General features: G+C 37.5%; 1 protein-coding gene across 1 annotated transcript in view; it reads right to left on the bottom strand.

Annotated features, from left to right (window-relative positions):
• The window catches only part of ENPP2 (ectonucleotide pyrophosphatase/phosphodiesterase 2), a 97811-nt gene that overhangs the window by 63926 nt on the left and 14535 nt on the right, over positions 1-19350 (bottom strand). The window contains 1 exon segment of the mRNA XM_081070896.1: positions 8872-8974. Coding sequence (XP_080927022.1) covers positions 8872-8974 — 103 coding nt within the window.

Genomic DNA, 19350 nt, shown 5'->3' with positions numbered 1-19350 from the left:
ACAATAAAAATATGAAGAGGGTTTCTTGAAACTTGAGAGAATATTAAAAGTTTATCCAAAAATAGATATGTGAAAATAGAAAAAAATGAAATGGAGGAGTAATTTGGTAATGACTAGATAGTAAAATATATTCTGAAGTTAAATAATTAAAACAATTTGCCTGACCACTGCAACTCACTGGACACCTGAAGCTGAATAATACTGAATGTCAACTATAATTATATATATATATATATATATATATATATATATATATATATATATATATATATATATATATATATATATATATATTCTGGGCCAAAAATTGTATATACATACTGGGGGTGCCAAAAAATTGTATACACATGACTTGTATTCATTTTTTGTAATCAGTATATATTGAGCATTATAATTTTAATACAGTTATTTCCTTTCTTAAAATGTGCATACTTTTTTTGGCACCCTCTGTATATATAGTCACAGGATGTGGAGTACAGCCTAGGAAATAGAGTCAATGGAATTATAACAGCTGTATATTATGTCAGAGAGGTAGTAGATTGGGGGAGGGGGATTATCACTTAGTGAGGGGTATAAATGTCTAACTATTACATTATTTTGTACACCTGAAACTAATAATAATTTAAAAAAGAGATTCCACTTAAAAAGAAAAGTTTGTTACTAGAAAATAAGTAGATCAGTGTTGGGAGGTAAGGATAAGAAATAGAGCCAAATATATGAGAACTTATTTTATAATGAAAGTAAGATTTAAATCAGAAGAAGGAAAACTTAATCCGTAAGTGAAAGAAGGATCAGTCAATAAGTAGGGTTGGAACTGGCTGACTAGAAAAAAATAAATAAATTGGATCCTTATCCTAGCTTACCAAATAATTAATTTCTGACGAACGGAAAGTACAAGCAGAGCCATGCCTGTTGCTAAAAATAAAAATACTTGTAAAATAGAACACAATTTGGAAATACCAACTTTTTAAAATACCTATAAATCTTTCACCCAGAAATTCCATTAATAGGAATTTATCTCTCATATGTTTGCAAAAATTAACCAAAATATATGTATATGAAAGAATCACTATATCCATATTGCCCAGCCCTTAAAAAAAGAATGAGCAGTTCTATATAGGCTAATATGGAATGATCTATAAAATATACAAACGACTTTTTTAAAGATCAAAGTACAGAACAGTTTTATAATATTAGATCGTCTCTGTAACCGAGATAAAAAGAGCAATAAAGATAAAAATAAAAACAGAGCTAGAGATGAGAAAGAGAAGGTGGGGGCAGAGGCACTGAGAAAAAGTGTAGTTGTGCATAACTTCTTAAAAATGCAGGTGTAAATAACCTTTTCTTTTTCCGGTAAGAAACGCTTTACAGGAATTACATTTGGGGAAGAATGACTGAGAAAGAGAGGCAAAGAGACTTTTTACTTTTCCGTAGTTTGAAATTTTTAAGACATTTTACAAATGTCTTTTTGTTTATTTATTTACTTCTCTCTCACACATATATATGTATATGTACATGTGTATATGTGTGTATAAAATACATATTATATAATATGTATTGTGTGCAAATAATCTAACAAATGTTATTTATGACATGCTATTTGTAATTTTATTTCCTTATTTACATGATTATGAATTTTTCACTTTTTTTATAATTAGTATGCATCACTTTCAAAATCAGAAAAACACAAAAGCGGGGGAGAACAGATGCTAAATGACATTTCTAGGTTCACCGAAGCCGTTTATCTGAACATCCTGTTCATCCCTTACTCCTCAGGCCTCTTTGAAGTCAGAATCACCCAATTGTAGTCTTTATGGCATCAGATCAGTTCAACTAACGCAAACAAATTCACTAGACCATGAGATGTGAAACACTTTTGCATGGCTGATTCTGGGATGTTGAAATACATACAAACCACAACAGTTCAGTTTAGGAAATAACGTCAGGTGTCCAATGCAGGGTATTACCTCTGGTTCATAAATCTCATTTTTCTATTGACTTTGGCCGACCTATCAACAGTGCACGCTGGACCCTAAGAAACTCTGTGGGGGGGAGGAGGGATTGAGAAATGAAAAAAGGAGAAATAGAGAAAGTCCTATAGTAGAAACAAAGATATGGTAAATGCTTATAATTATTCCTTTTTAAGGGTATTATTTAGACAGAATCATTCCAACAACCATCTCATAAATTTTTTGTAGCACTCATTCTCATAAGCTGCATACATAAGTATGCTTAGCTATGCTTATAACTGAGAAAATGAGATCTCACAACACATTGTTTGTGGTTGTTGACTTGTCCTGTGTCCTCTTCTTTATGTTGTTCATTTGAAATTTTCCTTCACTCATGCCCTTTGCTTTCCATTCATCATAATCTCTTCACTATCTCTTTCTTTACTTTCAAAATAGTTATGAATTTTTGGCCAGTTTTTACCTTTCTTCCTCCACTCTGTTAATGAGATTTTCACTCTTTTCTTATTCACTCTCTAAGTGGGTCCCTCACTCTGTTTTTGAAAATAATTGAAGCTCACTCAATAGTTGGCTCCTATCAGTTATAATACTCTTTGCCAATCCTTAAACTGAAGACAGCTTTGTTAAGAAAGAGTTGCCCCTGTACTCATAATGCAAAGCTATTATCTCATAAAAAGTATTGCACTCACAATTAGGTTACCAAAGGCTTTCAAATAAGAGTAAATTCCTGTGCCTGTGTGGATTGGGGATACATGTGCCAAAATTCATTCTTGGCTGACCTGTACTCTGCTGACAATGGTAGGAAGAGAAGTGGGAAGATGAATGGAGCCATGTACCAGCTTAAATCCAATCATCCCAAATATTTGAACTGCTGCACCTTTCTAAATAAAATAAAGTGATAGAGTAGAACAATATTCACTTTGCCTTTCTAGAGCCTGTTCCAATCCCGCCATCTTTGATAACAAGCTCCAGCCCCTACTCTTTTTGTAGTTCTGTAATTCATATTGCATGCTGTAGCTTTTTCATTCCATGCCCAGGTCTCATGCCCTTCTTCCCATATCAGGCAAAGGGCAGATTTTAGGACTTCCCTTTTTATTATACCTGAAGGATTCTCTGACTTACAAGTTTGAATTCTGAAATTGGTAAAACTTTTTTTTATCTGACCTAAATCCAGAGAATATTGACGTGAGCGCTCTGGCTCTATAATTTATTGAAAGGTGTGACGAAAACTGAAGGATCAGTGAACTTGTGGTACCCTATAATTTTCACCTCAGATCAGTACTGAGGCTTCCATAAAAGCTCAATACTAACAAGGAAGTAAAACACAAACAAAAACAAATCAAAACAATAACAATAAAAATTAAAACCTTAAAAGGATCAAGTCAGAAATGTGTGATAACAGAGGTTTGGAATTTTGTACAAGGCCCTTGCCAATACTTTCATAAGATTCCAATTTTACTACTGCCTTTTTAATTACATATTTACATGACATTATTTTACTTCAAAGATACAAGTCAGTTCCAGAGTCTTGAAATATAAAGGTTACAGGTCTATACTGACATGTTTTTCTAAAACAGGGACTTCAAATTTTAAAACTTACGTACATATATGATATGCATTAAAACAGTGCTGTGCATTCTTTATTTTCACAGAAGCATGATTTCACGATTTAAAAAAACACCAATGTAAACCTGATTTCTTTCCTTCAAATTCACAATTCTGATAGAAACAAGTGAAATTATTTGTGTTTAATGAAGACCTTATTTCTAAAACATTCCATCTTACCATATATATACAGAGGTAGTATTGTAGACTTCTGGTGCCATTTATATAGGGGGGGGACTGTTGATATTTTAATTAGACTATAGGAAAGAATCTAATTCATGACAAGAGTTGTGACCTAAACATTACTTCATCCTGGACTCCCAACCATATTTCCCTCCAAATCCCTCTGCAAAACAGAAAATTTCAGATTTGAATGACAGCCGATAAGGGAGGCAGTATTTCAGTTTGAAAACAGTTAGCTCAGCCTAACTGAAGCTGCAAGAGTCTTTCTTCTTCTAAATTATGTCTGGTTCTGAGGTCAGAGTTTAAGATATGGTACTCTATCTCTTCCTCCCATTCTCTGTGGTTCTCAGCTCCAGTGTTACCTGAAAGTGAGAATAAAGCTTAGAAATGGGTGACAGACCCATTATGCCGCCTCCTTTTCAAGAGCATTGAAACAGAACTGGTTTCATTCCCCTGTGTCTGAAGGGTAAACTGCAGGGAAAGGAGGCAGATAACGTGGGTGACATTCCAGAGGCCAACACACTCTAGAATTTAACACTGCCTTAAACCTCTTGTGGATTATATTCCTAGTTCTACTTTTTGTATTGAACTTGCCATTTTTTCTTGATACTTTTGGGCTCATACCTTAGTAAGCAGCACTCACACACAGGCTTGCATGTCAGAATCTCCACTTCTTAAATACATCACTTTCTATAAATACTCATTACAACCAGCATCACTGTTCTCTTCTCGTCACAGCTGCTGGGCCAGTTTTCATTGATAATTTTGTGTTTAAATAAATACTTGAAAACTTGGAAGTTTTCAAACACTTGTACTTCAATGGGTTTATGAATGCAACATCCTCACGCAGAAAGACCTCATAAACTACAACAAAACCGATTCCTATGAACTTCAATTTTAAAAATTAAAAACTGTAATTCAACTTCTGAACTACTCAAAGAGCATTTATGATGGTAATCAGTAGTGTAAATCTGAACGATTTGCTAATCTGCTGCAAAACAATGAAGCATTGTCATTTTAAATAGCAGGTATTGACAACACTATAAGGTAAAAATTTAAACACTGGCTTTCAAAACATAATTGAAGATGAATTAAACCTATCATCATATACTTGACATCTTACATTCTCATCAGCATGAATATGGCATTTTGTTTAATAAAAACCTTTTTCAGATAGAAAAGCAACATCACCCCCATTTTTCTGGTTGGAAAATCAGATTTCCAGGTCTAGTTTGAGCTAGTAAAAGGCCTGGCTAAAATTTTAGGTCATCTGAATATAACTACAAAACTGTTGTCATTAACAACGGATTTTTCAAATTTTGTACCAAGGCTCTGAATTGTTTTACATGTTCTTTTTAAGACATGATTTTGGAAGATTTGGTGATTTTTTTGTTGATTCCAGAATCTATGTTGAATCTATTGAAGACTGAGATTTCTGTTCATGCCATCAAGATAGAGGATTCTGTACAGTTTGAAGATAAATGAAAAACCACTACCTTTTAACAAAGGACTGAAAAATCTGTGCCCTCCTTAGATTCGAATTCAGATCATTTCAATCTACTGACATTGACTTAAACCCTCCCCTGTTGATTTCTACATTCAATTTAACATAAAATCCCATGACATGATATTCCTCAAGAGACAGCTTTCCTTACACAGCAAGGACTGTTCTATCTGCCAGCCTTGCAGTTTCCTACATGCTACTCTCCCATCATTTAAATAGCTTTTTCCATCTCAATGTAAAATGAGATTCCTAAAGTTATCAAATGAAAGTGAACCTTCTCATTCCTATTATTATTGTCTGGTGTCTCTACGATTCACAAAGAAAAGCTTTGTGCATAAAGTTGTTAGAGATACTTGTCATTTCACATTTACCCATGAATTTCATTCACAATCACATACTTTTAAACTTTCAAGCCACCAAAAATGATGTTGCATTAAACTGAGCTCTCAAGTCTCTTAGCCAGATATTTGTGAGCTCACATATCCCAATTTGTCTTTAAAGTATTAGGTTGCTTATTATTTCAGAGGATACCCCATTTTCACATGGAGACTGAAAGAGTATCTATCACAAACTTCAGTAAAATAGACTCCACCGTAACACCACAAACACACACATATGCACGTACATGAACACACACACACCTGTATTCACGTCAATTCTCTTGCAATCTGCAAGGTGAATTGAGCTAGCTACATTGGATGTATGGGCAAAGCTGTCCAACTAGAGTGCACTTATTATTTACATTTTCTTTGAAAATTTCTGTGAACCATCTCATTTACCCGATTGCCCATCGTATTTACCCAACGGAAGTATAATTAGCTCTGCTCATCTGATATCTTCTAATAAATCTATAGATCATTTATGATCTGCTAGAAGAAATCTTATGTCTCCATTACTTCCAGTAGTTCACTAGGTCCTGACAATATATCCAGCTAACAAGTGTGCTAGTTAATTAATTATAACCATTTGTTTGTACTATCACAGCCTTGAAACTAACACCCCAGTCCATAGTACAGCTGTGAGGAGCTGCATGTGTGTAGAATGTTCTCAGCACTTGAGAACTCTGAGACACGACGTTTATTCCACAAGAAAGTGCATGTGTTTAAAAGGGAGATCTTGCTCTGGTCAGTCTGATGCTGGGCCCTATGTTAACACCCTTTGTGTTCCCACTATTTGGTGAAAACCTAGAAGCACTGAGCTTCCGAGGATTTCTTTGAACATAAAAGTGTTGCATAGAGGCATGGCTGCCCTTCTTCCTAGTATCTTGTTCTAATACATATAGAACAGTTTGCCCAGGGTTTTCTGATGTGAAGTCTTTGCTGACAGAATAACCAACCATATGTGTTATTTGAGAAAGGCCCATTCTAGGTACATGTTACATTTGATAAGATGAAAATGTTTCAACTCTGCACGAAGCTGTTACCCAGTCTCCAAAGTACATGTCTGGTCTTCATTCAGGAGACATCAACCACGGGGCCCAATACCAGACAAGCTACGTCAACAGAAAAATTAAAAAATAAAAAGTGTGCCAGCATACCAAAATCCTAAAACTCAGACTGAAATGGCATTGTATCCCAAGACTCAGCTTCATATAAATAGCATTTTCACTAATAAACTATTTTAGATGATACCATAAAGGCCTAAAAATAATGGATGATGTAAGTAAATAATGCAAAAAGCAAACATTTTGTAGTATACATACTTCAGATCGCTTCACTTTGTAGAGTATAAGATAGATTATATGATTTGCTCAGAAGCAGCATTAATTCATTAGCTCCTCTAGCTGTTTCTTAAAATGTATATAAACAATTTATAATATACAAAATAGTATATTTTGTATACTACAAATTATAGTATACATTATACATTATACATTAATAAATCTCTTCTATGTTGTCAAGTAGAAAGCACATAAGTTCAGAGGCACTGAAACAGAATAGATAGTATCCTGGGCTTTTTATTTTTTTTATTTTTAATCCAGAAGAAAAATTAGAAATCATCTAGGCCTGCTCCTCATTGTATAGCTAAAGTAACGGACTTGGCAAGTGACTTGCCCAAGACCACACAGCAAATTATATGGATCCGGGGTGCCAATCCAGGACTTGCATAACTGTTTTCCCCCCAAAAAAAGTCGACTTTGAAAATGAGTGACTTGATTTTACACATTCATTAAAGAAGCAGCTTTTAATATCAGTTTTAGCCATAGTGACATAGTAATATGAAACGGGGGTGGGGGGGGAGTTCCTTTTAGGCTGCATTGGAAACAACCAGCAATGGGCTCTCAAGCTGCTAGCTTGCCCACATGACATCCTAAGGACTCAATCCCCCCTTCCATTCATAAGCAGTGACAATGTTAATGGGAGTTACACTTGTCCGGAACAAGAAAAAGAGGTCTTTGAAGGGAGCATTTGTTATCAATAAAAACAGGAGTCTCTGGCCCCGTGATCCACTCTCCTCTCTCTCCCCAACGTAAGACCACTCATTTTGTCCATTTGGCTCCATTGGGGGTGCCATTTTTATGATTTGTTTTCTCACTTTTCACCCCAACCACACCCCACTTTGACTCACGAAACTACTTCCAATATAAAATTACTTTCCAGCTCCTGGCATGACGCAAAAGTAACGTACTTGAAGACTTAGAATTCCACCAACATACGCCTCATAGCTTGGTTAATAAAAGCTCGTGCTGGCTAAACAGAGACAGGTGAGCGTCTTTTATACTGGGCAGGTCAAGAATTACAGAGCAATACAAAAGTCACAGGAAGGCAGACAAACGTGCGTAGACGTCAGCGAAAGTCAAGAAAATATTGCCCCCTAGAGTACCCTTACTTAATATGTAATTTTTACTTATAAAACCATCAGCAGCTCCAATTTCCAGGAAATTAACCAACTCATTACTTAATACCTGGTCAGTGAAACCCCCTTCATCTGCACAAGGAGCTCCTTTATAAGAATTCCCACACTGCGTATGGCACGGTGTATTGTGAAAGGAAAGTCTTTCACCTCGGTTCTACTAGTTAGTCAAGGTACACCATTAAAACTTACCTTTCTTTACGCCAAACGAAAAAACAACGAGTGCAGGTCGACTTTATAAGCTCTTTTAAGCACCTCCTCTCTTTTATGCTTTTCCTATTTTAGGTAAATCTTAATCTGATAGTCCTAAATTTCTGAAGTTTCATAAAGACAGTTCATTGTCTTTTTTACTTCCATACCTCTTCTCCCTGATGTCAGAACTTTCCGGAGATACATACTACATCCTATATCACATGACAAGTCAGATTCATGTAGCTCCAATATTAAACCAGCACCTGTTCTCAGCTCTTCTATTTCAGCCTTGTCTACTAACAAGAGTTTTAATTGTATCTTAACACATATGGATGTCAGAGTACAAAGAATTAAATAGGCAGTTATCATGAAGGAATCATAAATGTTCTCTATGTAAAACCGTGTTCTCTCACCTGAGTGATACACAAAGCTGGCTTTCTTCCAGAGAAATCCAGGACTAATTTAGTTAGACTACAAGATTACCTTGAAGAGGACTTTCTTAGTGAGCTCATATTCATCACCTAGTAGTTTCAAAGGATGGAAAATGCAAAGAGTGGCTCCACTTACCTGTAGGAGGGCCTTCATCCCATCCTTCTGCCCTCTTAACTCGATTTGCTGTGAATCCTAAGCAGATATTGGCTCCAATAGCAAAAGTGAACAGGGATATTACCTAAGGGGATAAAGAGGTCGAGTTGTCAAACACAGCTACTAAACAAGACTAAATCGAATAATCTGAAGGTCATTCAAATGACTTCAGCATCGCCCCCCCAAGCCTGCAACTTGCAAAATGCACCATCCAGTGCTGTCTTAATTGCAAAAACAAACAGAAGACTTCAAAATCAGGAATTGATTCGAAAGCTCATTCCATCCTTCTCCTACCTGACACGACTGGAGTGGGCTGCTCCCTGCCATGGCAGAGGGTTCTTGGAAAGCCTTTTGCAGTGTGTCCTCTCTGCCTACCCTGAGGACACTGCTTTTTGGGGCTCTGAGCTCAGTCTATTAACTACAAGTAATCCCACCTGGGAGGTTGACAGGCTCCTCTGATTTGTCCAAAGCTTGATTTCATCACAGACTGTTCACAAATCACAGCTCTGAGCAAAAGAGGCTTGAAATATCAGCCTCCTTTTCCCCACCCCCTTATGGGTCCCTCCCCTAACACACAGACACTTTCATGTGGTTTCCTCTGGTAACATGAGGGTTTCTTGTGTTGCTCTAGCCAATAACAGCTCATGTTCATTTTCCTTCCCTCACAAAAACACGGTGTTTAAAAAAGAAACCAAATGTATTTTATCCTATCCGACAAAAATGAAACAGAACCATAAAAGGGTTTTGACCAGCTTTTAAAGCTTTTAAGGTTTACAATGTAGTTATTCAATGTCGACGACCTCACAACTTTATTTTTTTTTTAAACCAGGAAAGTTTTACAATTTATAAACCTAATAACTTTCCCTGTCTTTCTCATTTATTTATTTTTCTGGCAGTTTAAACGGCCCTGTCCCTCTTGCCACGGTCTCAGCTACTCCTGATTTCTCACGTATTTCTCACCATGAAATCTCCCAAGACTGTAACTAACAAAAGAGATAACATTATTTTTTCCCCATGTTGTTAGAGTTTAGAGAAGTAACTTTTATCAAAACACTGGGAATGCCAGCTAAGCAGCATAAAGTCCTCTGCCCTATAAGGAGGGACAAAATAATTTCAGTTTCTGCCTCCTCTTCCCCAAAAAACTGTCAGCTTTTTTTTGGTGGGGGGGGTAGACGGGGGGTGGTGGAGGAGTGGACAGGGAAGCTTTATTAATGATTGAATTTAGGAAGGAAACCTCAATGGTAGCAAGAATTTAGCTTTAAAGAATTGTTTCCCTGGTTAGTTGCCAGTTAACGGATCATGCAGCCACCAAAAAACGGTGTCCTTTGAGGCTCTTGTGAGTGTTCAAGTTTCTTTACTAAGCTATTTGGCAACCAAGAGAGACTTCGAAAAGAAATCAAGGCCTCTAAATCTGAAAGTTATTTAAATATTGTACGCTTTTAGGATTCAAATGAGGGCAGAAGGCTTGTCCTTGGCTTTTCTCCCCAGGCCCAGGGACCGTCATTCTTGCACAGAGCATATGTGTGTACATACACAAATATGCCACTTACCATGCAACAAATTACTCACGGAGCAGAGGCTGTGCTCAAATAAAACACGATAGTGCACAAGCAAGAACTTGTTTACAGTGGGTTGCACAGTAAGCCTGGGTTTCATTATATATTCTAGAGTTTAGTAACAGCTCATTGAGAAAAAGAAAACACACGGCCAAACTTTAAGTTGCCTTTCTCAAATGCTTTTAGTTTTGCACTCTTGCAGAGATGGCACACTCACGCATTTTTCTGTAGATGTCTCTCGCTTTAGTCTGTGGGACATACTGAAATGATTTGGCGTCGGGTATTAGGCAGGACTTATGAAAGATGTTAACCCCATGGAAGAGGTTTCTACTATTGATGTTCAATTTCGAGATGCAGGCTTGCTTTCACAGACACACACTACAAACCCCAAAGGAAACCATCAAGACAGCCCTGAGATTGCATCTGATGCCACAGCGTTGCAAATATTCTCAAAAAATCTGCCTCCCCTTCTGCCCAACTTCCTCAGCTCTTGCCCGTGTCCAACAATTTTAGATTCTGTCTATTGGACTTAGCTTGAGGACAATAAAAGCTCCCCTTGGGGGGAAAAAAATTAGACTGAGAAGCTGAACATCATTCATTAATTTTTTTGACATGAAGAGTAGCGATGCAGGGGGTGGGGGGCCTTAAGTGTAATAGCCAAGTTGACCCATAATTGGCTTCTGTACAGCACTTGTTACCAATTACCTAAGAGAATTGAGCTCAGTCACTATTTCTGTTCACCATTCCGCCAAAGAACTTTATCTTCTACCAGGTCATTATGCATATGGAACTCATTAACAGACACATACACACAAGTGCGCATGTGCCTGTGTGCGCACACACACCATCTAACCACAGCTAACCAGAATTTTACTACAAGTCATCGTTATACATTAATTGTCAAGATTACCAAAGTCCCTACCTCGGGCATCAAATTAACTACAAAATACAATGACTTCTCATTGTCTAAAACTGAAAAAACCAAAAGGTCTGACAATGCATACGATAGGTCTAGAAACTCAACTGAAATGGCTAAAAGATAGTCCAAACCCTTCTATAACAAAACCAAAGTAAGAAAGTCCACCTGCTTTCCTGGTGAAGATTGCGGTATAATGTTAGCCACGGTTGGGTCAATGAACAAGAAAGTGTATCAGAAAGACTAAAATTAACTTCCAGCATGACTAACTAATCCAGCTGTATTTCAGAAAACACTGCCCCCTGGTAGAAGAAAACCTACAATTATAAACAGACACAGTTTCAGGCTCTAGAAATCACTCTTGCGGTTATCAGGCTTTATTGGGCATAAGAATCACCCTGGGAGCTTGTTTAAAATGTTGATGTATCTGACCTAGTCCCCAAGAGTCTGATTCATTAGATCTAGAAGGTGGGGAGAAGGAAGTGGGATTTTAGGGGGCCAGACAAAAACTGGCACAATAGATTATTCTGATGCAAGTAATGAATGTAAGGACCACATTTAGAGACATGGAGCATTAGAATAAATTACTCTGAGTAAATGTGTTTATGCTCTGAATGATGAATTGCTGGGTCTAATTCATAATGTAATTTTAATATATTGTTAATAGTATTTACTATTAATTGGACATTAAGGTTTAAATCTCTTCATGACAAACCATGGCTGCTCCTCCACGGACATCATCTCCAAAATGTAAGCAGCAGAACAGTCTTTTATTTACTTTGCTGGTGGCACAAAGCAGCAGTGTGTGTATTGCTTAATTGCAATACAGTAGTTGCATTTATACAAATGCACAGTCTACCTTTTCATGAAATGGTTCTGTGAATCCTTGTTCCCAAGTTCTGATTAAGGTAAGAGGGCTTGAGGTTAACAGTGAGATCTGAAAGATATGTAATTGAGGGTTGTCATTCTTGCCTTTTGTGGTTAATCACGAAATTTTCAGGAACGGATTCAAATTTTATCCACATCCAGTTTCTCATGAGGCAGAATTAACATGCCTTACGTGGACTTTCGTGCTGTTCCCAGAATAGTTCTAAGACGACGCTGTTAGACAATGACTGACCACCTGATTTTCAGCAGTATCATGTAGCAATAACTACAGCAGATACCCCGTGAAAGTAAGAAAAACACTCTCAGGCATTCTTCCTATTTTATTTTAAAATCTTTTGACTTCAGCCATGTTTTTCAGTTCTGCTTTGGTTGAGAGCTATTAGAACATTCAGAATAAAAACTGGACAACCGTCTTTTGCCAATCTAAACGGAGCAGAAAATTATGATAGCTAATAGAGAAACAAGCTGGCTCGATTGCTCCTGTAATCCAGGACTGAAAATGTGTATAAAGTAGACACCACTTAAGATGCTAAAACCACAGATGTAAAGTTCTGTGAGCAATTTATGTTCCCAGGGGGTTCTCCACTGGAGACATAGCATACGCCTACTCAAAGGCAAACAGGCTTTGTGCTATGTATTAGTTATTACACAATTGAGAGCTGAAATCAACAGGCACCTCTGTCAGTGACTTCAATTCCTATCGTAAACTTCGATTACAGTTACCCCCAATGGAATCCAAGCATAAGCTCTTACACCAGAACAATCCCTGCTCTCTAAGGATAATAATCCATTGCACAAATATTCATTAGCTTCTACTGTGTCTCAAGCCCTGCTCTGGGCACTGGTAATACAGACGGAGTGAACCAAACATCGTCCCCTGCCCTCCATAGTCATCAAACAGATACAGGAATAAATGGAAAAGTCATCCCATTTGAAACTCATGAATTGTTTCTTTCTGGAATTTTCCACATCGTATTTTCAGATGGAGATTGACTGCATGTAATGGAACCTGTGGAAAGCAAAACCACAGAGAAGGGGGAACTACTGTAATTCAGGGTTGATCTAGTCAGGAGGGCCATAGAAACAGACTTCATGGAGAACCAACTGAGCTGTGATGTGAAGGGAAATAGGCGTAACTAGATAAGAGAGGAGGAAAATGTTCTAGGCAAAGGGAACTAATATGCAAAGTTTCTGCATAGAGTGGAAGCATAGCACATGCATGAGATGAAAAGGCAGCGAGCGTGACTAGTGCAGAGAGAGCAAAATTCACAGGGAGTGAAATTAAACTGGAGAGGTTAGTAGAGGCCAGTTCACTGGGGCCTCAATGGTCACGTTAGGTGGTATTGCTGTTATCCTAAAAGCCATGGAAAGGCTTCAAAGGGCTGAAGCAGGTGGAAGTTTAATCACATTTTGGTTAAACTGATTTGTACAGTATGGATATGAAGTGGAGGGAGTCAAGAATGGATGCAATAGATCAGTTTGGAAACAATATCAGTAGTCCAGACAAAGGAAAGTGATACCTAGCACCAAAAAGTTTATCGTGGTAGTGGAGAGGGAGAAAATTGGGAGAGTTAGGACAAAGACTGGTTAATGAATTGGGTATGGGGGTGGAGGGGCAGGGACATGTTAAGTGTGACTCCTGAGTTAATGAATATTTAACAATTACAATGACCAAATACATACTTGGTAAAGTCGCTTCTAAAATTTTAATTGGCTTATAAGAAAGACATAGATATATGTATCCATTTGCTAACGCTCTAGAATTAAATAATTAAAAGAAGAGCTATGGCTAGGAGCTTGAAAACATTTTTCAGTAGTTTTAAAACTCTGATTGAAAGTAAAGTTATATTGGACTTTTAAACACTGAAAATACTTTTACCCATAATTGAGGTTTAAAAGGAATTACCGCCAGGAAATAACTCAGCTTTGTTCCTAAATCTAGATCATAATAACGTACTTTAAAACTCGAAACTCAATTTAAGTCTGCTTCTTTTCAGCTACTGTGAAACTTGCATGCTAAATATCCAGGCGAATGGAAGAAGGTTGTAACTGTTTGGCGAGATGGCTCACCAGCATGTGTGTGGGTCTCCTGAAAGTTCACATCTTTAAGTCCACTTTTTAATATGGACTGTGGAACACATGAGCATGAACGGAAGGGTGTATGATGAGAGAAAATTGTTGTACCAAAAGTTTCCCCACAGGGCCGAAGACTTTCATTTTGTACCCGTCTTATATAGGCAGGCTGAGAAGCTATTGTCAACTCCGCTTGCAGATGAAGAAATAAATGGAGGTTCAAAGAGTATGTGCCATCTCCAAAGTGATAGGACAAGCGATTGAGCCACGTCTAGAAACCAGGTCCCCAAAGGCAACTCATTCCTCTTTCCACTACAGCATGATGTCGTTCTCTTACACCACACAAGGGCCTCAACCCGACACATCCAAGATGCAGCTACCTAAACAACCTGTTTACCCTCCCAACTTCCTTTCTTTTCATGGAAACCTTAAAATTATTTTTTCTTCTGCTGCAATCCTTTCATTTCGTTTCTGATCAGACACCATAGGTTCTAGTTATTAATTACAATGATTGCCATCACTTAACAGAGCTCTCTGAGTCTTTAGTACTTAAATTATCTTCTTATGTGATTACTTTTAGGCTCATCCCTTCGTCTTCAAGCTTCTGGACACGCACTAGAAATTCGTCTCATAACTGCTCCTCCTTTTGCCCTCTCTACCTCTTCCAAACACTGTTTCATTGAGTCCTCTCTTATCCAACCTGTCATTCACTCCCATTCATTGCCCAGAGAGCCCTGCACAAAACGCAAATCTGATGATTTTTTCTTCCAAACTTGAAACCTTCCAATGAGAACTCCAATCACAGGAGTTCTCAAAGTGTGATTCTTGGCTTGGTAGGGTTAGAATCACCTGAAAACCTGTGAGAAATGCAAATCCTTTGCAAACCTACTCAATCAGAATTTTGGGGCGGGGGAGGGGGGTGTAGAGCCCCAAAGTCCATGTGTTAACAAGCCCACCAGATGATTCTGATGCAAGTTGGAGAACCACTGACACAGAGGATAAAATCCAAACTGCTTAGCAAGGCACCCAGGACACTAAATCTGAAATTAAGCTCCCTGGATTCAGATCTCAGCTCTACCACTGTTTAACTATGAAACCTTACATGACCCTTTTTTGTCCCAAGACTCACTTTTCTCATTGGTCTCCAGTTCATAGGATTCTTAAGAGTATTACATGAAATAATCCTTGTAAATTGCCTAGCACAATGCTTGGCACAGAAGAATGATTAATAAATGGTAAGTTTTCTTAATTAGAGAAATATGTGGTATTCCTTGATTAAGTTGTGCTCTCTCACACCTTCAGTCCTTATTATATATTGTTGCTCTGGCCTAGAATGCCCTTCTCTACCTAATCTCCCTGGCAAACTCCAACATATTCATGGAGATTCAGGTGAGGTAACACCACTCCTCTGTGAAGCCCCCTACTCCCAATTTTGCCCTTCCCATGCAATAGGCTCCCCTGCCCTGCTCCCAATTCATCTGTAATCCCTATTTTGGCAACTCTAGCCCTCTGGGTATCTTTGAATGCAGGGACCAGTCCACAGAGCACTCCACAGAACTTTGTATCTTTGCTGGGAGATAATAGCCAGACAATAAATGTTTGTTGAATGAAGTTACTTGGCATCAAAAAACTTGAATTGGAACTTGAATTCTTGCTCTCTTACTAACTATCTGTCTCTTCAAACCCACGTTTCTTCATCTGTAAAGGAGGATTTGGCTAACTGAGTGGTTTATAACCCTTTTTTAAGCATGAAAATCTTATTTTCAAATGAAATCTCAAAATGAATACCAACATTTAAATTTGGAGTGGCTCCACTTTCAGTGGGATGGAGAGTCTGGTTCTCAACTAACCAGCCACCTCCCTTCTCCCTACAGCACCTTCTCAGAAACTGGAAATTCAAAGAGGACAATTTGTGAAAACGAACAAATGAAAACAATCAATAACTAAGTTAATTCCACTATTTAAATACTCTTCTAAATCCAGCCCTTTGTTGTAGTATTCAGATACCTACACATAGCCCAAAATCTGGCCCAAATTGCCCCCCGGGGCCAGATCTTTCATTAATGAGGGACAGAAACTCACATTCTATTCAAGCTCTTCCCCCAATGAGTCCAAGCTCATTTCTCCATCCACACTTCTCCTCATGCAGTGTCTCAGCCCTGAAGTCCTCCTCTTTCCACTGTGCTCCTCCAAACTATCGTCAATCAACAGCCTTCCTCAAAGCTCAGAATCTTCACAACAATCCCCCTCTCAACTGTAACACTCACTACACCATCCTCAATTCAAGAAACTGTGGATTCTACCCAAGACATTTGTCCCTTGTCTCTCTAAGTGTCCCTGTTTTATTTGAGTACTTCTTCTCTCAGCAACAAGATCATAAATTCCCAGAGAAAAGGAGAAAGAAACGACATGATATAAGGACTAAGAATCTGGGTTCTAGAATCCAAACAATCTGGGTCTGCCACATTCAGTCATGAGACCTTACTTAAGTTCTCTAAAACTCGGAATTCTTTTAACAAAAGTAATATAATAGTTCTTGTCACCCAGGGTTGATATGAAGATCAAATGATACAATGCATGTAAAGTAAGTAGCTCAGTGCCTGAAATACAGAAACACACAAATATTGGCCATTATCACAGCCAGGGACATAAAGACTACATCATCTGCTATCATGCTCCCAGCATTCAGCAGACTGCTGGGCACATAATAAGTGCTTTGTCATCACATGGGTTCTAGGAAAAGTCATTTTACTTATGGTGAGATTATAGGTAAATTAAAGCTAGAAATGTTATGACCCCCTCTTGCCTCATTCTCTCTAACCTCAAGAGAAAATGAACAGCACTTTGAAGATAGCTTTGAAGACACAGGTTTCAACTAAAATAATAAAGACCTTTTATTTGGATTGGAAAGCCCCAAGAATTTGAGCTTCAACTCAAGAACCATGTTTCAACTCACACTAAAAAGGAAGTTTATGCTTTCTACTGGAATGGCATCGTCACATGCTTTATAGTACAATGGTACCCTCTCAGGGGGAAGCAAAACTGCCATTTCTGTGATTTCCCTTGCAATCAAACAATAGCTACAGACATTCAACTAACTAGGAACTTCCCCCTCCTGATAAACGACTTCTACAAAAATCTCACAGCTAACATCATACTTCATGGCGAGAGACTGAATGCTTTCCATTTAAGATCAGGAACAAGACAAGGCTGTCTTTTCTCACCACTTCTATTCAACACTGTACATCTAGCCAGGGCAATTAGGCAAGAAAAACAAACAAACAAACAAAACATTCAAATTGGAAAAGAATAAAACTATCTCTATTCACTGATGACATGATCTTGTATATAGCAAATCCTAATGAATCTATTAAAAAAACTATTTGAACTAATAAATGAATTCAAGAAGGTTGCATGTCACAAAATAAACATAAAAATCTGTTTTTAATATATGTTTAGCAATGGGCAATTTATCTAAAATAAAACTAAGAAAACGATTACATTTACTGCAGTATCAAAAAAACTCTAAAATACTTAGGGATAAATTTAACAAAAGAACTGTGAGACTTATATATGGAAAATAAGATAGCACCACTGAAATATATTATAGAAGACCTAAATAGGTGAGAAGATATCCATGTTCATGGATTGGAATGCATTATTGTTAAAATGGTAAGAAAGTGAAAAGATGGCTCACAGAATGGGAGAAAATATTTACAAATCATATATGTGATAAAGGTCTAGTACCCAGCATAAACAAAGAACTCTTACATCTCAGCAATAAAAGATACAAAACCCAATTTTTTAAATGGTCAAATGATTGGAGTAGACGTTTCCAAAGAAATGTCTCAAAACAAGACATATAAATAGACAATAAGTACATGGAAAGACGCACAAAATCATTATTGATTAGGGAAATGTAAATCAAAACTACAATGAGATACGACTTCAGACCCACTAGGATGGCTAAAATTAAAAAAATAATAATGAGTGTTGGGGAGGATAAGGAAAAACAGTAATCCTCATATATTATTGGTAGGATTATAAAACAGTACAGTCACTTTGGAAAACAGTTTGGCAATTTCTCAGAATGTGTAAAAAAAAAAAAAAAGATATCATATGACCCAGCAGTTCTACTCCTATATAGATACGCAGGAGAACTAAAAACATATGTTCACACAAAACCTTGTACATAAATATTCATAGCAGAATTATCAACTGATGGATGGATAAACAAAATGAGACATATTCATACAATATTATTCAGCATATTCAGAAATATTCAGAAATATTATTCAGCAATAAAAAGAAATGAAGTCCTGATACTTGCTACAACATGGATGAACCTTGAAAACATCATGCTAAATTTTTAAAAAGCCAGATATCAAAGCCACATATTGTGCGATTCCATGTATATGAAACAGCTAGAATAGGCAAGTCCAAGAGAAAGAAAGTGTATTAGTGGTTGTCAGGTGACGTGGGAGTGAGGCTTTTGTGCGTGAAGCTTTGCTTGGGGTGATGAGAACATTCTAACATTACACAGTGGTGACATTTGAACATCTCTGTGGATATATTAAAAACCATTGAAATATACAGTTTAAAAGGCTGGATTTTATGGTTTATGAATTATAAAAAGAGCTGGAGAAGAGAGAGAGAGAGAGAGAGAGAGAGAGAGAGAGAGAGAGAGAGAGAGAGAGAGAGAGAGCGCCAGTGAGATTATCCCTGCAGGGAAGCAAATTCCAAAGCATCTGAACTCACAAAAAAGGAACATTAACCTTGACCTTCAGCTTTCAGGTCAGTGGCTTCAAAGCTGTCTCCTGAGTCACCTCAGTTGCCCTCCAAACCTGACAATTAACAGGAGGACTAAAGAGTGAGTCGTAGTGTGGACCTATTTCAACCAGGCCCTGTATTTGATGAAACTCTCTACATTCCTAAAAATAGGAGGATTTCCTGGGACTTTCTCAATGCATTTCAGGCCCTCTGCCATACCACTTGCATCAGGTTTCCTGTTTCATTTTACTTTCAAAT

This window comes from Rhinolophus hipposideros (genome assembly GCF_964194185.1).
Source record: "Rhinolophus hipposideros genome assembly, chromosome: 13".
NCBI lineage: Eukaryota > Metazoa > Chordata > Mammalia > Chiroptera > Rhinolophidae > Rhinolophus > Rhinolophus hipposideros.
Note: the sequence above shows the minus strand (reverse complement) of the source record. Positions and strands in the feature narration are given on the sequence as shown.